Source organism: Labrus bergylta, chromosome 2 (assembly GCF_963930695.1).
Source record: "Labrus bergylta chromosome 2, fLabBer1.1, whole genome shotgun sequence".
In the NCBI taxonomy this organism is placed as follows: Eukaryota; Metazoa; Chordata; class Actinopteri; order Labriformes; family Labridae; genus Labrus; species Labrus bergylta.
This window is the reverse complement of record NC_089196.1, coordinates 32,133,266-32,150,701: the sequence shown is the minus strand read 5'-3', so window position 1 is coordinate 32,150,701 and position 17,436 is coordinate 32,133,266. Positions and strand designations below refer to the sequence as shown.

General features: G+C 40.9%; 1 protein-coding gene across 1 annotated transcript; it reads left to right on the top strand.

Annotated features, from left to right (window-relative positions):
- The first annotated feature begins 8,811 nt into the window (after positions 1–8,811).
- Positions 8,812–9,936, top strand: LOC110003583 (interleukin-8). Its single transcript, XM_020659150.3, has 3 exons — positions 8,812–8,944; positions 9,443–9,560; positions 9,716–9,936. Exons 1-3 carry the CDS (start codon positions 8,881–8,883, stop codon positions 9,801–9,803), a joined length of 270 nt encoding a protein of 89 aa, XP_020514806.1. The 5' UTR covers positions 8,812–8,880; the 3' UTR covers positions 9,804–9,936.
- Positions 9,937–17,436: the final 7,500 nt, after the last annotated feature.

Below are 17,436 nucleotides of genomic sequence, written 5' to 3'. Positions count from 1 at the left end.
ACAATAAAAATGTTTTTAAAATGGAATATATGGGAAGCCCACACTCCAAAAACTGTGTATACCTGATCAGTTGTAAACGATGCGGATTACAATACGTGGGTGAGACTGGTAACACTATTTTAACCATATTCACCCAACAAAGGTACAACATCACAAGGAGGAAGGAAGATCACCTCCCATTGGTGAAACATTTTGTGCTCCATGGACGGCAATCCTTACAAGCCACGGTACTGGAAGTTAACTCCAAACGGACTGTAGCACAGAGACAGAGAGCTGAGAGACTTTGGATCTCCAAGCTCGACACGATGCATCCCAGGCGCTTGAATGAGAAGTAGACCTGCTTCGTTGGGGGACAGTGATGGCCAGTACATTAAATCCTGCCACCGGCTCCCGGTGACGAGAGTCACAATTTTTGAGTTCCTAACCCTATGCAACATTTTATTATTAAAACGAATATACAGCTGTGAGACCACATGGTTGAAAGGACAGTGGAGTTGGCTTTGTCAGATTGTCATCCATCTCCATCCTGACAATTAAGAGGTGAGTGCCTTACTGCTTTGCTAGTTAGAATAGGCAAAAACCATCAACCATTAACGTTAGCTAGATTTGGAACTACAGAGAAACACTGCAGGCAGACACACACGCAGTGAGTGAATTCTATGCCAGCTAACATTAGCTTGAAATACAGATCTTAACAGTTGCTAAATGGGACCAAAAACAAAACATTTTCTTGTAATGTAGTTAACTAAGCGGGCTATAATGAAATTGACTTGCTTGCCTGGTGGTACTAGAATGGTAAGGTTAGCTAACATAAACATTCACTTTTTCTTTGTTTCAGCTTTTATTCATACTAGTTCTACTTCATACTTTTACTTGTATATGGAGAATATTTAGAAAGGATTGTCCATATGTTAATGTTCACTGTTCAGCTGGAGCTGCTTTTGTTCTAATGTTGTTTTTTCCCTTTACAGAATCTTTGTGGCAGTTTCAGTCTGGAAGGAGAAATTTTAAAGGCACTGTTTATTTATTATTTTAAAACATGGTGTTTTATAACCTGACATGCAAGGAATCATTTATCAAATCACTAGGTTTAGAAAATAAATATATTGTGTCCATTTTGGTAGAAGGAAATTAATCTATAGCTAGGTGTAGTATTTACAATTCACAGTAAAAATCTGTGTAAATAAACAGTATTAAACAGTTAATCCTTTTAACAGTATTTACTGTTAACATTTGAAATAACAGCTTTTTGCTGTATTTACAAAAATGGTAGCAACAGCTATATACCATTAATTTTACAGTAACTTCCTGGCAACCCTACTGCCAGTTGTTTACCGTTTTTTAACAGGGGGAATTTCTAAGAGTGGATCCAAAAAAGACATGAGAAACATGGGATGCCTGTTTTAAGATCACATGTACTTTCTCTCATGAAGCAATAAGGAGAGCAGTCAACACAGTAACACTGAAGACAGCATTTAAACAAGCCTGACCACACACAGTTCAGTTCATCATCAACGATAACGCTGACCGCACCGGAGCACCTCTTCTTTGAGAGGAACCCAGTAACTATATCATATCATGTAAAATAATAAAGTGTAACCTGCAAAGTAGGTTTCCTTTTACTGAGACACGGGAACCATCGATCCATCTGAGTTCCGTATTTACTTTAAATGACTGTGCTTTTTTAAATGTAAGTTTCATTTTCATAGACAGGAACTCCAGTCTAATTTAGGGAATGGAGGAGAGGCCTGAAGTCCCCCAGATAATTACTTACCAGAAAAGGATGTGGTCATGAGTGTAAATAAAGAAGTACAGCTCTGCTTGAGTTTGATTATTTTCTGTTCCTGATTTAGTCCTCAGTCTAAATCTGTTCCTCAAACATTTCCACATATCTGCTTTGGTACTTTAGTGAACTGATTGGTGCCATCGGGCTTCATATGTATAGCTGATTATCATCTGCATAACAATGACAATTTATGGAGTGTTTTCTCATAATATTACCCAGAGGAAGCATATAAAATGTAAAGAGAATCGGTCCAAGCACTAATTGTTGTGGCACTCCACTGCTAACTTTGGTGTGCATAGAGGACTCATCATTAACATGTACAAACTGAGATCAATCTGATAAATAGGATTTAAACTTATTGCACAAGCTTTTCAGTTTCTGCAGTCAGCATTCAATGTTGTCCAGTCTTGTCTGAGGGAAATAATGTTGGTCTTAAACAAAGCTCATGTTGTTTTCACATCTTACTCATCACTGTGACCTGTACACTGAATCTAATAGGCCATCCTTGAAGGTGCGCAGGTATACCTGGTGATGTTTTAAAACTGTCTGCTCCTCGTGATTTATATTTTGGGCTTTTTGTGCCTTTTATGGAGAGACAGGTCAGTGGTAGAGCCGGAAACCAGGGAGAGAGAGAGCGGGGAATAACATGCGGGAAAAGGAGCCACAGGTGGGACGTGAACCTGGGCTGCCCGCCTGAAGGACCACAGCCTCCAAACATGGGGCGCGCGAACCCACCACTATGCCACCAGTGCCCCGACTTTGTTGTTTTTATCTCTGCTTTGTAAGGTGACCTTGAGAGTTTTGAAAGGTGCCTTTAAATAAAATGTATCATTATTATTATTAAAATGGCAGCTCTCATTTAACTTGAAGCCTATTGACTCGATCTTAAAAAGAAAAAAAAACGTGAGACCATTTGCCAGAGCATGAAGTGTTTCTAAATTGTAATCTGTCTTCACGTCTCTGCACTTTATCTGTGAACCAATTTGCATATTGTAATCATAGAATGCCGTCCAGCAAGCTCTAAGGATTGGAGTTCTTCCCTCTCTTCCAGAGTTTAGGAATTTGATTCCTAGCCACTTTGTTTCCAATTGTTTTAATGGATCAAAGTGGTTTTGTTATGTTTTTGCTTGTTTAACTGTGCCTCTGTGTTCTTTCGAGAATAAATAAAGGTTTGAATTGTTGTTTTCTCTTAGCTTATAGTTTGTAAACTGTTTTTTAATCATGTAATATTTATCATGACCTGTGCTGCTGACCTCTGGGCCTTCTGAAAGAGATCTTGATCTCATTGGGAAGTCTCATTTGAGTGATTCACTGAATCACCTCTGATGGCGACCCTCGCCGCCATCAGACGCCTCTGCACCAGGACGGACAGAAGATCTGCTCCATCGCCGGACTCTTTTCCTTTCACCAATCGCGGAAAAAGCGATTCACAAGTGAGGCTTAATTAGGTCTGGGCAGAATTAGCTTTAGAGAGTGTTTTTAACAATTGTTGATCAAAGCAGAAACTGTAATTTTTATCTTTGTTGGACCGCTGCGTCCTGAGTTTTAACTGTTTAAAACTCTTGTTGTTGTTTCGGACTGCTGCGTCCTATATGTGTTTAGTGTAACAGCGTTATAACCGGGTATTACTCTTCTGATCAGAAAGGCCAGTGTAAGCTGTATTAACTTGAATTCGGCTATTGGTTTGTTTCTGTGAATGAAGGGAATTACTCCGAGTTGTGGCGCGGGAGTCGGACTGTGATCCGGCCTTTTCAGGCACGCATTTCTCGTTTATTCTCTTTTATTCTCTTTTATTCTCTTTTATTTCCCTCTCTACGAACATACACACACATATTCCCGTGTAAACGTACATCTGGAGACCAACTCCACCACCGCGCCATTACGCACGTAGGCACACACACACACACACACACACACACACACACACACACACACACACACACACACACACACACACACACACACACACACACACACACACACACACACACACAGATCTATTCACTCGTAACCATCCAGACGCCTCAGAGACACAGATCGTGTAGGGCCGAACTCAGTCTCTTTTAGACCTTAAGGCCACATTGAGGTCTCTGTTAGGTGTGCGCCATGGGAAGGGCGACCACGTGGGACGAAGTAATCTCCCCCCCCTTTTCTCTCCCTTTCATCCACGCACGCACGCACGCACGCACGCACGCACGCACGCACGCACGCACGCACGCACGCACACACGCACACACGCACCCAGGTCTTTGTTAGGTTTGCGCCATCGTGAACGACCACGTGGATACGAAGCCATCTCCCCCCTTTCTTCTCCCCCCCCCTCTCTCTCTCTCTCTCTCTCTCTCTCTCTCTCTCTCTCTCTCTCACACACACACACACACACACACACACACACACACACACACACACACACACACACACAAACACACACACACACACCTACATTCACACCCCTTCCACAAGTCTTGCTTGATAATGTTTGTTGCTTAGATTAGTTTATAATAGTTATTTGTTTAATTAAGTTCATTGATTTTGGATTGATGTTGCTTTGTTTAAATAAATTCTGTTATAATTTAAGAGAGCAGTTGTTTGTGGTTACTGGTTGTATTTACATTGTGATATAAGCTGGGTGCGAAGGCTTTGTGTACGGATTTCACGCCTTCAATTTATTAAATATAGTTATTCATTATTAATAATATTAGTAATTAAATAACTAATTTGAGACTGATTTGAGTGATATTTTGGTTATATTTACCTGATTACAGGTTGGTGCCCCAAAACGAGATTAAACATAGTTTAATGATATTTTATTTATATTATTAATAATTAAGTATAATTATTAAAGAATATAACCAAAGTTGACTTGATACAACCCCAACACCGTGGTCATCTTTTAAATATCTGGGAGTGTATGTAGACAGTGCTCTTTCCTGGACACACCTCTGTAACAAGGTCCAACAGAGGATTTATTTTCTGAGGACACTCAGATCCTTCGGAGCCAGTGAGACGATCCTAAAACATATTCTTCTGCTCCACCATCCAAAGTGTCCTGCAATACAGAGGCCCTGTCTGGTTCTGCAGCCTCTCAATCCAGCTAAAGTCTAGGATACCAAGACTCCTGGGCATCTGCTCAAAGATGGTGGGTCAACCTATTGAGCACTCGTTCCTCATGAGCTGCACTAAGCACACCCTCAGACTGGCTGGGAAGATATCCTCCGACCCTTTGCATGTCCTACATGAGGAGTATCAGCTCCTGCCCTCTGGGAGGCGCTTTAGGGTGCCAAACTGTAAAGCCCTGTTTCCTCCAAGCAGTTCAGTTCGGTTCATCACGGTACGGCGCACATTTTGTGGCGTGTCCACTATCAAAAATCGGGAAAGGTCCCCATATTACCGTCCCTTACCGTCCTACTTTTTGCTACCCTTCTGCTGGGGTGCCAAGTCTACCGAGCCGACCCTAAAAGCTGGAACTAAACACTGCAGTCCCTTGATTGGTCGAAATGATCGTCACTTCCTGTGCGACAGCGGTAATAGAGGACGGCTGTATTTTTCCTCGCGGCCTCGTCTGAAACAAAGCTTCATTGTTTTTTGTAACAAAGAACCAACAGCCAATGAGAAAGACCACGAATGGCTGGATGCCCTCCATTGTTGCTCTTTGTTTACTGTGTCACTTTCTTCTTCTTCGTCTAATTTATTAGCGGGGTATACTGTGTCGCGCTGCTATGATGTCACGCTATGATATTACGGCATCCAGCTTTCACTAGTGATGGCGAAATGAGGCTTTGTGAAGCAATGAGGCTTTCCAGCCAATTATATCGCAAATAGATTAATTACTCGAGGCCTCATTTAACACAGTGTACACTAGTGACACCTACTGGTCAAAACAATTTAGAGCAGCCAAATTATTATACAGTAGATCACATCACATGTTATAGCAAATTGTACTACTGCGGTAACCAATAAGGATTCACATTTTTATTTTATAACATAGCCTACCTTAGTCAATATAATCATATTATCATTCGGTGATCTTGTTTTTTTTTATGATTTCCTATCAAGATATAGCCTATTAAACAATAATATATATAAATCTATTGTTCAACAAGTTTGAGGGCCTATGTTAACTACAAGTCCAGGAAAAAAAGGAAGATTGAAAGAAAGCTCCTTAAGGCACACCAAGCACTTCACCTTCAAATCAAAATAATAAGTCATCGATAATAAACACAGATAATGATGATAGTGACAGAAATAATAACAACTAATTGAAGCGATACAGCATGTTGATTCATGAAAGCTTAGTGGCAGAATGGTTATAGCGGCGCCACGTCAACATAGAGGGTCGGGTTTGACTCCAGCAACCGCTGAACAAATAATAACTCAAAATGCTCCCAAACAGGAGACATTTTGCTCTTTCTCGCAGGCTCCATTTCTCTAAAAAATCGAACCAAAACTCCAACTCTCAACCACGAACTCTCACAAAACAACCAACCAACTAACGCAAACTCACGAGGAGACATTACAAGTGGCTTTCGCTTCCTTTTATCCACAGCCCAAAACACAAACAAATCAATGACGTAGTTCTACTCGAAATGAGGCCTCGTTTGTCATTGATGACGCGCTTCTCTGAAAATGACACAAGCCTCGATACGGGGCCTCGGCTAGAAATGCCCCTCTTACTCGACACATGCTTCAAAGCCTTGGTGTCAACCGTAACATCACTAGCTTTCACACCGCCAACCAAAAAAAGAGTACGGTAACTACGGTTGGCTGTGGAAACGCAAACAGGATCAGGCTTTACCGAACCAAACCGTAACAAACTGTACTGATCCATACCGGACCGCTCAGTGGAAACAGGGCTTAAGAGGAACAAGTACAAACACGCTTTCATTCCTCACTCCATATCACTGTTAAAGAGGGTTAGGGTAGTAGTGAGGCAGGCCAAACTCAACCTCACACATTCCCAAACATTAATGTACCTGAGCTGGGCTGCACATAGGACTGTGAGCACTTTAAACTAAGGACAATCTCCTAACATTATTTATATATTTATGTCACTGCTGAACTGCGATTTTAAATGTAATTTTTCCGTTCTGTCTATTCAGTGTGATGTGATCTGATTGGGATGCAAGGATTTCTGAGCTTGTAATGCAAGACACATTTCAGTGCAAACAGACAGTAACGTGTTATCTTATAACTGATGAGCTACAACGAGATGTCTGTAATGCACACAGAATTTAGTTCATCAGACAGTGACTTCCTACAACAAATTAAAGTCAATAAACACAAGTTGTGATGTCATGTGATCAAAATAACATGACTTCTCAAATGTCCGATCATAGATTAGAATGATACAAGCTTCAAAAAGGAAGTACACAGCATGAAGAAAACTCAAAGGTCAGGGACATACTGTTTAGACAAACTTAATGTTAAGGATATACAGTTCTTGTAAATAAAACAATGCTACTTTTTTTATATCTGGATGTTTTTATGATATGCTTGTTCATCAAAAAATACCATATTATGTTTTAAATAAATTCTATGTTTGTTATTTTAAATAAAATTTCCCACTTTAGGGAAACATGTTAAAGTGGGACAGTATGATTTGCCTAATATGGGACAGTTTTTTTGCATTCAAATATGCCTGTTATGATTGTATGCGTTTCCTATTTAGTGGAGCTATTTGTTGACTTATTGGTCGTTTTTTCCATACTGAATGACATATTTTTAAGAAACCTTAGTACATCTCTGGTAAAGATATGATTAAATTGGTAATGTTGCATATTTCTATGTGGAAAAACCCAGTTTTGAAGACTTGTCGATCAATTAATCAACTAGTCAACAAAACAGTGTTGGTGTTAGTTGGCTAAGTATTTCTTTTATTCAGGACAGACGCATGGAATAGAAAATATTTTAACATAGTAAAATTGCAATTCTTTAAATAAATGAATGCATAAAATGTTAATTACATTCTGCTTTCTCTGCATGTCAGATATGATGATATAATAGCCTATTGTCTTTCTACTAAATGCATCAAAACTATAATTGTCCTTTTTTAGTGTTTTGTAACACCAATAACATTGTAAGTGGTAAAATTACAGAACATTGGATTACACATTTTAGACTTGAGTGTGACAGACTTGAGAGGTTTTCATACTTGAATTAAGGTGATTTAGGCCTTTTAACATAGACTTTTCAGTATCCCACATTTAGAACAGCACTGTCCCACATTAGGAAATTTGGCAGATTGTCCGAGACAATTTGGCACTAAGACTACTGATATGTATACTATTTCTTTAATGAGTGTGCTAACTGGATTTTCTCTTTGGGTTTGACTAAGGGACATCCTGGGGATTTCAAAGTAGTACTGGGTGTGGATTTAATGTATAGCTTCATGTTGCAATACTTCCCAGAAGCCACATTAGGCTAATTCACCCTACAGTCTGTTTCATGATTTCTTCATTGGATTTATATAGCAGAAACAACCCCCACCTAACAACGCGCGACCATGTAGAGACAGAAATGACATGCCGTCATGTAAATAAGATAAATAACATAAGGCTATTAAGTCTGTTTAATAAAGGGACGAGGTATAGACCTGTTCTATAGGAAAGCTATCCTTATGACTGTTGTGATCTGGAGCTATATATAAAATAAAATGAACTTGACCATCGGGGGGCGGGGGGTGCTGTTGGGGGGGGCGGGCCGCCAATATAATGGTAGGGGAAACATTGCTTTTAGAAAAAAAGTCCCCATGATTTTCATTTAACAACCCCCACACACACACTTACACACACGCAAACACACACACACACACACACACGCACAGACAGAGACACACACACACACACACACACACACACACACACACACACACACACACACACACAAACACACACACACACACACGCACAGACAGAGACACACACACACACACACACACACACACACACACACACACACACACACACGCACGCACACCCACACACACACATTCAGTTGCATGCTGATGTGTAAAGTCTGGTAACTACACACTTCCTGTTTTCGTCTTTATATACGCTCTCTCCTTCATTCACTCTCACATCGACACTACTGCTGACATGACGTCCACACGGCTGATCGTCATGACAACGCTGACTCTCTGCTTCATCGTCGGCCTGCAAGGTAACGTTTCCACATTCAAGTGTTCAGTAGATAAAGTCGTAATGTCTGAATGATTCCAGCCTGTTTTGAAGAGTCTTCCTGTTCCATTACGTATGAACGGTTAAAGTTTCTCCTAAACGCCTCCTCTAATTGCTCTCGGCGCTCAGGTAAACTTTGGTAAAGGAACAGGAAGAAACCTGCACAGACGTTCGTTCTTTAAGGTTGAACGTGTTTCCTCTGAGAGAGTGAACAAATCTAACTTATTGAATTGATGTATTTAATAGGGACGATGTCATTTAACATAATTTCAACACATTCATGAAACTGACGAGCTGCATAAAGAGCTAATGCTACCCTAACCCTCCCATTAGGTAAACAAACCCCATCACACTGTGTGAGGATACATTCAAATACAAATAAATACAGAGTTAAGATTTAAAAGTGGGTACAGCGCTGGTTTGCTTTCAGCTTGTGACCAAACTGTGGTCAGAGAAATTCACTTTATGTTTCGATGTTCAGCTTCTCCGGGGTCGGGATGTTTCTGCATACGGACGACCTCAGCCCCCATCCCTGTCCGAGTCATCAGCAGAATCGAGGTCATTCCAGCTTCAGGTCACTGTCGCCAGATTGAAATCATGTGAGTAGAACCAATCAACCGGTTCCATTTTTTTTAATTCCTCATGAAAGGTTCATCACTTTCCTGAAAGTCATCGAGTGTGTTTGAGAAATAATGAAAGGTACGAAATAAATCCAAACGTGACGTGAGAAATGTGAATCTTGTTTTTCCTGCAGAGTGACGAGGAAGAACGGCTCCAAAGTTTGTGCCGATCCAAACGGGAAGTGGGGCAAGTTCGTGATCCGCATTTTACTGAAGAAATGAATTAACTTCTGTTACTAACACTTTTATTTATGTGACGAGAAACGAGAAGACACCTTTTCATTTCTCAAACCACAAATCCTAACCCTGATCTGATGAACGTAAAGAAGTCCAAAATAAAATTCACCAAACCTTCTGTTGACGTGTTTTATTTTCTTATAAAGTGAATGAGGTTGAATCATTATTATAATTATTGTACATGCTGCTTGTTTAAAAGGTTTCCTGTTCTCACCCTGATCCCCCGACGCTGCCATAACGATGTCTGGGGTAGGGTTAGGGGTCAGGGGAGGGGGGGTTCATTTATGTTAAAATCACTTTAAAAGTAACCTGATTGTGTTGGAGTAAATATCTCTCATATCTGTAAGAGATAAAAACCCTCAGCTAAGGCAGATGGTTTTGATAAGAGAGAACACACACTGTTTGAAATCACAAATAATTTCCTGTTCACAAACAAACCAGAAAGAATCTCCAAGACTTTTAACTTTGACTGGGCCGTCAGACCATCGTGCTTTATTCCCATCGTTTCTCCAACACTCTCATGAAGAAGTCTAATTATTAATCATGTTTGAATAGAATCAGAAAAGAGCCAACATCAGCACCTAGAAATATCCCAATAAGAGCTGAAGTGGGAGGAAATTATTCTCGTGCGAACTACCTGGTAATAAGTCTTACGGAGGTTATGGCGACCTTCCCCAGGAGAGCATGCCAGAGTCGTTACCGTGGCTCAATGCAGATTGCATCAAACTACTGAAGGTCAGAGATCAACTTCTGAAAACATCTATTTGGTCTAATTATAGACAGACACAATTTAACATCTGCAAGAAACAAAGCTTCTTAGGGAAAGCAAATTTTTTATGAACATTATTGAAAATGCTGAAGAGAACATGAATACTATTATATTAACTTGCAGAAATGATAAACAGGACAAAAAGAACAAGAACTTAAAATCAACAACCATTAGAGTGTTGATAGCCTAGCGGTTTGCCGCACGCCACATGTGCAGAGGCTGTAGTCCTGAATCTGAAATAAACCTGTAAGCTGAATCAGTCCAAAGCTAAGGACCACTCTGGATTCAACACCAGCTTCTTGAAGTCACACAAAGAGTCTCTGATATGTCCTTTAACACACCTGCTTAATGTATCTATCCATCAGTTGTTCTTGCAGCGTGGAAGGTGGGTTAAGGCTAACATGTATAACTACAGGTGGATAAGCATACTACCTGTCAACTAACCGACCATCTAAACAATGAATACAGCGCTCTACATCCCATTCAATTTGGATTCTGTTCCCAACATTCAACTGAAACTGCCATCACTATGTTCCTGGAAAAAAAACAGGAAAGGTGTGTTGTGGTTTTAGATTGAAATAGAATAGAATAGAATTACTTTATTGATCCCAAACTGGGAAATTGTGTCGTTACAGCAGCAGGTTGTCCAAACACACAATATGAGCAAAAAACACAATATTAACAAATTTGAACACAATATAATATTAAATACAAAGTAAATAAGCACTAAAAACATCAAAAATAAGAATGGGAATATATACAACCAGGATTTAACTAAGCATTACTAGTCTTAATTAAGAAAAAATAAATACAACATACTTTGCTGGAGATAGATGTAAATGTGTAAAAACAGAGTTGTAAACGGACAGTATTGACATAGGGAGCTGTCCAGAGCTGTACAATCAGTGATACATAAGTTAAAGTGCAGGAGTGTAGACATATTATCAGCAGAAACTATTCAATATAACGGCGAGTAGACAAATGAAGTGAACTTGAGTATAGGGATAATTTGTAAATTTAACATGTGCAGAACAAAAGGGCATTTACACCGTTGATCACCAGGTTCTACCAGCTAACCTGACTCACTTTAACTTCAATGAACGAGCTATGGATAAAGTCATACCTATCCAATAGGAAGCAGTGTGTCGTGGTAAACAGTGTCAAATCTTTTTACCTTCAGTGTCCAGTAGGGGTCCCACAAGGCTCCACACTTGGACCAATTTGTTTTGTCTATATAAAATAATGATCCCCAATGTATGTCCAAATGTCAATGTTCAAATGTATGCCCATGATAGTCATTTTTAAACTGCCAAAAAATATCAAAGACGCCACCCAAAATTCTTACATCAGCTCTGACACACATCTGGGACTGGCTCACTGAATCCTGTCTCCTATTTAATAAAATAAAAACAGTGTGCATGTCCCAATTTAAATTAATCAATCAATTAATAAACATAGATGGTGTCATCAGAGTTTTCAACTATTAGCAGATGACACAAACCTCTCTCTGATAAGTCAGGGTCAGCTTCACCAATATAAGGGTTCGGGTTAACCCTCTCTAGCACCGCTCTTGGTGGCTGCTTGTTACTGCAGCTCTGACCCCCTCGTTGTTGTTTTTTTAGTTTATTTTGTTCATATTGAACCTTTTTTGATATAACTTTGCAATTATCTTTAACGACAAACATGGACATACATTTTCTTGGCGTATTGGTGTTGTTTTTCGTTCTCTGCGGACTCATTAAGACTTCATCGGGAAACCCTTTCAGTCATGCTCCATTGTTTACACCTGCAAACAGCTGGTTGCGCTGTCATGTTCTTTGACTTCTCCAGTGCCTTCAACACCATCATCGAACCTACTCATTGTTTTAACCACACCCTGGATCTTGTTTTAGCTTATGCAATTGAAATCCATAATCTTACTGTTTTCCTAGAAAATCCTCTGCTATAAGACCATTTTTTATTACATTCGATTTTGTCCTACCAGAACTACCTCTGCCTGGAAGAGGTGTGCTCTCTAGAAGTTTGTCGGATAGTGCTGTTGCTAGATTTAAGGAAGCTATTTCAGCTGTTTTTGATTCAGTACCATGTTTCAACCCAGTTGGAAACTCTTATGATAGCTTTAGTCCCTCTCAGCTAGATCAGTTTGTTGATAGTGCAGTGGATTCGCTGAGAGTTACTCTGGATTCGATCGCTCCCCTGAAACAGAAGGTTGTCAAGCGGCGGAGAGTGGCTCCATGGTTCAACTCAGAAACCCGTACTCTAAAACAATCGTCGCGGAATTTTGAAAGAATATGGCGCTCGACCAAAACGGTAGAATCTCGTTTTTTCTGGCAGGATAGTCATAGAAGATATATGAAGGCTCTACGTCACGCCCGAGCTGCCTACTACTCCTCTCTAATTGAGGAAAACAAAGGCAATCCTAGATACCTTTTCAGCACTGTAGCCAGGCTGACAGAGAGTCATGGCTCCATTGAGCCTTGTATTCCTCTAGCCCTCAGCAGTAATGACTTCCTGAGCTTTTTCAACAACAAAGTTCTAGACATCAGAGACAAAATTGGTAACCTCCTGCCCTTACCTGGTGCGGATACGCCTGATACGGCAGAGACAGTTCCAGGACCATATATTGGTCTCGACTGTTTTTCTCCAATCGACCTTTCAGAGCTGTATTCCATTTTTTCTGCGTCGAAACCGTCAACCTGTATTTTGGACCCAATCCCAACCAAGCTGTTTAAGGAAGTTTTTCCCTTAGTTAGCAACTCTATATTAGATATGATCAATTTGTCTTTACTGGCAGGCTATGAACCCCAGGCATTTAAAGTAGCGGTATTCAAACCTCTACTTAAAAAGCATACTCTGGACTCAGGAACTCTGGCTAACTACAGGCCTATATCCAACCTTCCTTTTTTCTCGAAGATCCTGGAGAAGGTGGTAGCTAAACAGCTGTGTGACTTTCTCCATGACAACAGTTTATTTGAGGAGTTTCAGTCAGGATTTAGAGTCCACCATAGCACTGAGACTGCACTAGTTAGAGTTACAAATGATCTACTTCCTCAGACAGAGGACTTCTGTCTGTGCTCGTCCTGTTAGATCTTAGTGCTGCTTTTGACACCATCCTGTTGTACAGACTGGAGCATTTGCTTGGAATTACAGGGACTGCTTTAAGTTGGTTTGAGTCCTACTTATCAGACCGATCTCAGTTTGTACATGTTAATGATGAGTCCTCTATGCACACTAAAGTTTGCCATGGAGTCCCACAAGGTTCAGTGCTTGGACCAATTCTCTTTACATTATATATGCTTCCTCTGGGAAATATTATGAGGAAACACTCAATACAGTTTCATTGTTATGCAGATGATACTCAGCTTTATGTATCGATGAAGCCCGATGGCACCAGTCAGTTATGTCAGCTAGAAACGTGCCTTAAGGACGTTAGGACCTGGATGACCAGACATTTTTTGTTACTTAACTCAGACAAGCCTGAAGTTATTGTGCTAGGCCCTAAGAACCTCAGAGAGACTTTTTCTAGTGATTTGACTGTCCTTAGTGACATCAGCCTGGCATCTAGCACCACTGTTAGGAATCTAGGAGTTCTTTTTGATCAAGATATGTCTTTTAGCTCTCACATCAGTCAAGTTTCAAGAACAGCCTGTTTTCACCTTCGTAATATATCCAAGATCAGGATATCCTGTCGCAAAATGATGCAGAAAAACTAGTTCATGCATTTGTTACCTCCAGACTGGATTATTGTAACTCTCTTTTGTCAGGGTGCTCTGGCAAATCTCTAAAGACTCTTCAACTGGTCCAGAACACTGCCGCTCGTGTACTGACCAGAACCAGGAAATGGGACCACATCACTCCTGTCCTGGCTTCTCTGCACTGGCTCCCTATACAGTCTAGAATAGAATTCAAGATCCTTCTTCTCACCTACAAAGCTCTAAATGGCCAGGCACCATCTTACCTGAAGGAGCTACTAGTGCCGTACTGTCCCTCGAGAGCGTAGCGGTCCCGGAGTGCAGGCCTGCTGGTGGTACCTACAGTCTCTAAGTGTACTATGGGGGGTAAAGCCTTCAGTTATCGGGCTCCTCTCCTCTGGAACCGCCTTCCAGCCAGGGTCCGGGAGGCAGACACAGTCTGTATTTTTAAAAATAGACTTAAAACTTTCCTTTTTGATAAATCTTATAGTTAGTGCTGGTGTAGACCAGCTCTTAGTTATGCTGCTATAGGCTTAGACTACCGGGGAAACTGGCACCTTGAGCTCCTCTCTCTCTCTCTCTCTCTCTGTGCATATACAGTACATCATATTACTGCATGTATCTATCTGTAAATCTCAGTCACTAACCACCTACTTTCCTGAGAGCTCTTGAGCTCTCTTAGGCTCCTCAAGATTGTTGGTTGACAGCCTGCCAGAACAACCCCCCCCCCCCCCCACCGGATTGTTGATGGACGGTCTGCCTCCCCCCACCCCCTTGCTCCCTATCCCTCTTCCTGCATCTTATCCCATCTCTCCCCCATCCCTTTCCAACCCCGGCGCAGTCTAGGCCTGTGAAGGCTGTTTCGTCATGAGCCGGGGATCCGGCCGAAGATTTCTGCCTTTTAATAAGGAAGTTTTTTCTTACCACTGTAACTTTTGCTGCTTTGGTAAAGTGCTCATGATGGATAGGCTGGGTCTTTGTAATATAGCAATAAGTAAGGTCTTTTACCTGCTTTTTGTAACATAACAATGAGTAAGGTCTTTTTACCTGCTCTTTTGTAATGTTAACAGACAAAGAGTAAGGTATTTTACCTGCTTTTTGTAAAGTGTCTTGAGATAACACTTGTTATGAGTTGACGCTATACAAAATAAATTGAATTGAATTGAACTGAACACCATCCAGCCTGCACTGCTCAGGGGGAAGCTTGAAAGGCCAGAAGTAGTCTGTCACCTGGCTGCGTGGACGACAGACTACCTCACCAACAGACCACAGTACGTAAAGTAAAGTAAAGTTTATTTAGGAGATGGTGATTGACTTCCGCAGGACCCCAGACTGCACCGGTGAACATCCAGGGCTTGGACATTGAGATGGTGGAGACTTACCTGGGTGTTCACCTCAACAATAAACTGGACTGGTCACACAACACCGATGTCCTGTACAAGAAGGGCCAAAGTCGACTACATCTGCTGAGGCGACTGAGGTCCTTTGGAGTGTGCAGGACTCTTTTACGGACATTTTATGACACTGTGGCGGCGTCTGCACTTTTCTATGCAGTGGTCTGCTGGGGAGGAGGGAGCACAGAGAGAGACAGGAAGAGACTGAAGAGACTGGTCAGGAGGGCCAGTTCTGTCTTGGACTGGACTCTGGACTCTGTAGAGGAGGTGGGTGAGAGGAGGATGTTAGTGAAGCTGACATCCATCATGGACAACCCCTCTCACCCACTGACACTGTGGGGGGTCTGAGCAGCTCCTTCAGCAGCAGACTCAGACACCCACCCTGCAAGACCGAGCGCTACCGCAGGTCATTCATCCCATCTGCAGTCAGACTGTTTAATCAGACTCTATAACAGCATCACCACCTCATGACTCATATAAATAATGCTACACGCTGTGTGTTTTTAATAATAACTGTCTTTCCACAAGTGAAAGTTCACATACCTAGTATTATTCTATTATTGTATTTTTCTCCCCGTTATATAATTGATGTAAATGTTTGTTTTTCTATTTTTTTGCTATATTTGATAATTATATTCCTGTTTTTTGAGCTGTTGAAACGAAAAAATATCTCCCAATGAGGATCAATAAAGTTTATCTTTGACTTTATAACGAGATGCTCCTGAAACACATTCAGGCTTCGTGTGACTCAGGAGGTAGTAAATAAATACTGGATCCCCACAGACTGACACTCAAACACCTTGTTACCCCTGATTCTGAGATAATTATCTGGTTAATTCAGACAAATAGAGCAGGTTTTTATCTTGTTCGTGCTCTACCTCTGGTCACTTCCTGTCAGCACCTGTGCTCTGCCTCTGGTCACTTCCTGTCAGCACCTGTGCTCTGCCTCTGGTCACTTCCTGTCAGCACCTGTGCTCTGCCTCTGGTCACTTCCTTCCAGCCTGTGTGTCTGATCAGACTTAAAGCTGTTTGTTTGCACTTCCTGTTCTTTCCTCTCTAGATTCTCGCTTGTGTTGTTCTTAGTCTCTGATGTACTTTGCTAGGGAATTGTAGACCCTTCTGTAGAAACCTTGTGAAGAGTTGAAGTTATTTTGTGTGTGTGAAGAGGTGACAAAGATAAACTGTGAAACTTTTAATTAATAATTGGGAGTTTAAAGCTTCATCAAACTAAAAGAAGAAAAAAAGCCATTGAGACAAAGTGTTTTTAAAACTGAACATTTATCTTTTTTTCTCCAAAACTGTAAAACTGAATCGTACAAAGTACCATCAAAGACTGCGTGTTGATAAAGGAGATCAGAAACACAGATTTAATCTCTGAGAGTGTGAAGCACAGATGATCAGTTTTATCTCCAGACCTTTAGCTCATCAGCAAAACTAAGGAATCTGAATCAACTGTTGAAGAGACGACGGTTCTTCATCCTCAAAGATTTCAGTTAAAGGCATTTTAGTAAAATCAGACACCCAGCAAGGAGAGTTTAGGAGTGAAGTATCCGCCTGAAAAAGCTTTTCAAAATAAACTCCATAAAACAGGAGGTTTATTTATGACACATCATATGCAAAAGAAGCAAAGCTAAAATTACTATGAAGCTTTGGCTGATCCTGAAGAATTTTAGATGTTTCTGTTTGAAATCACAGCTTTGCTTTTGAAATACATCCGTCTGTTCAAGATAAATTGGAACTCATTTCAATTTATTACTCGGAAA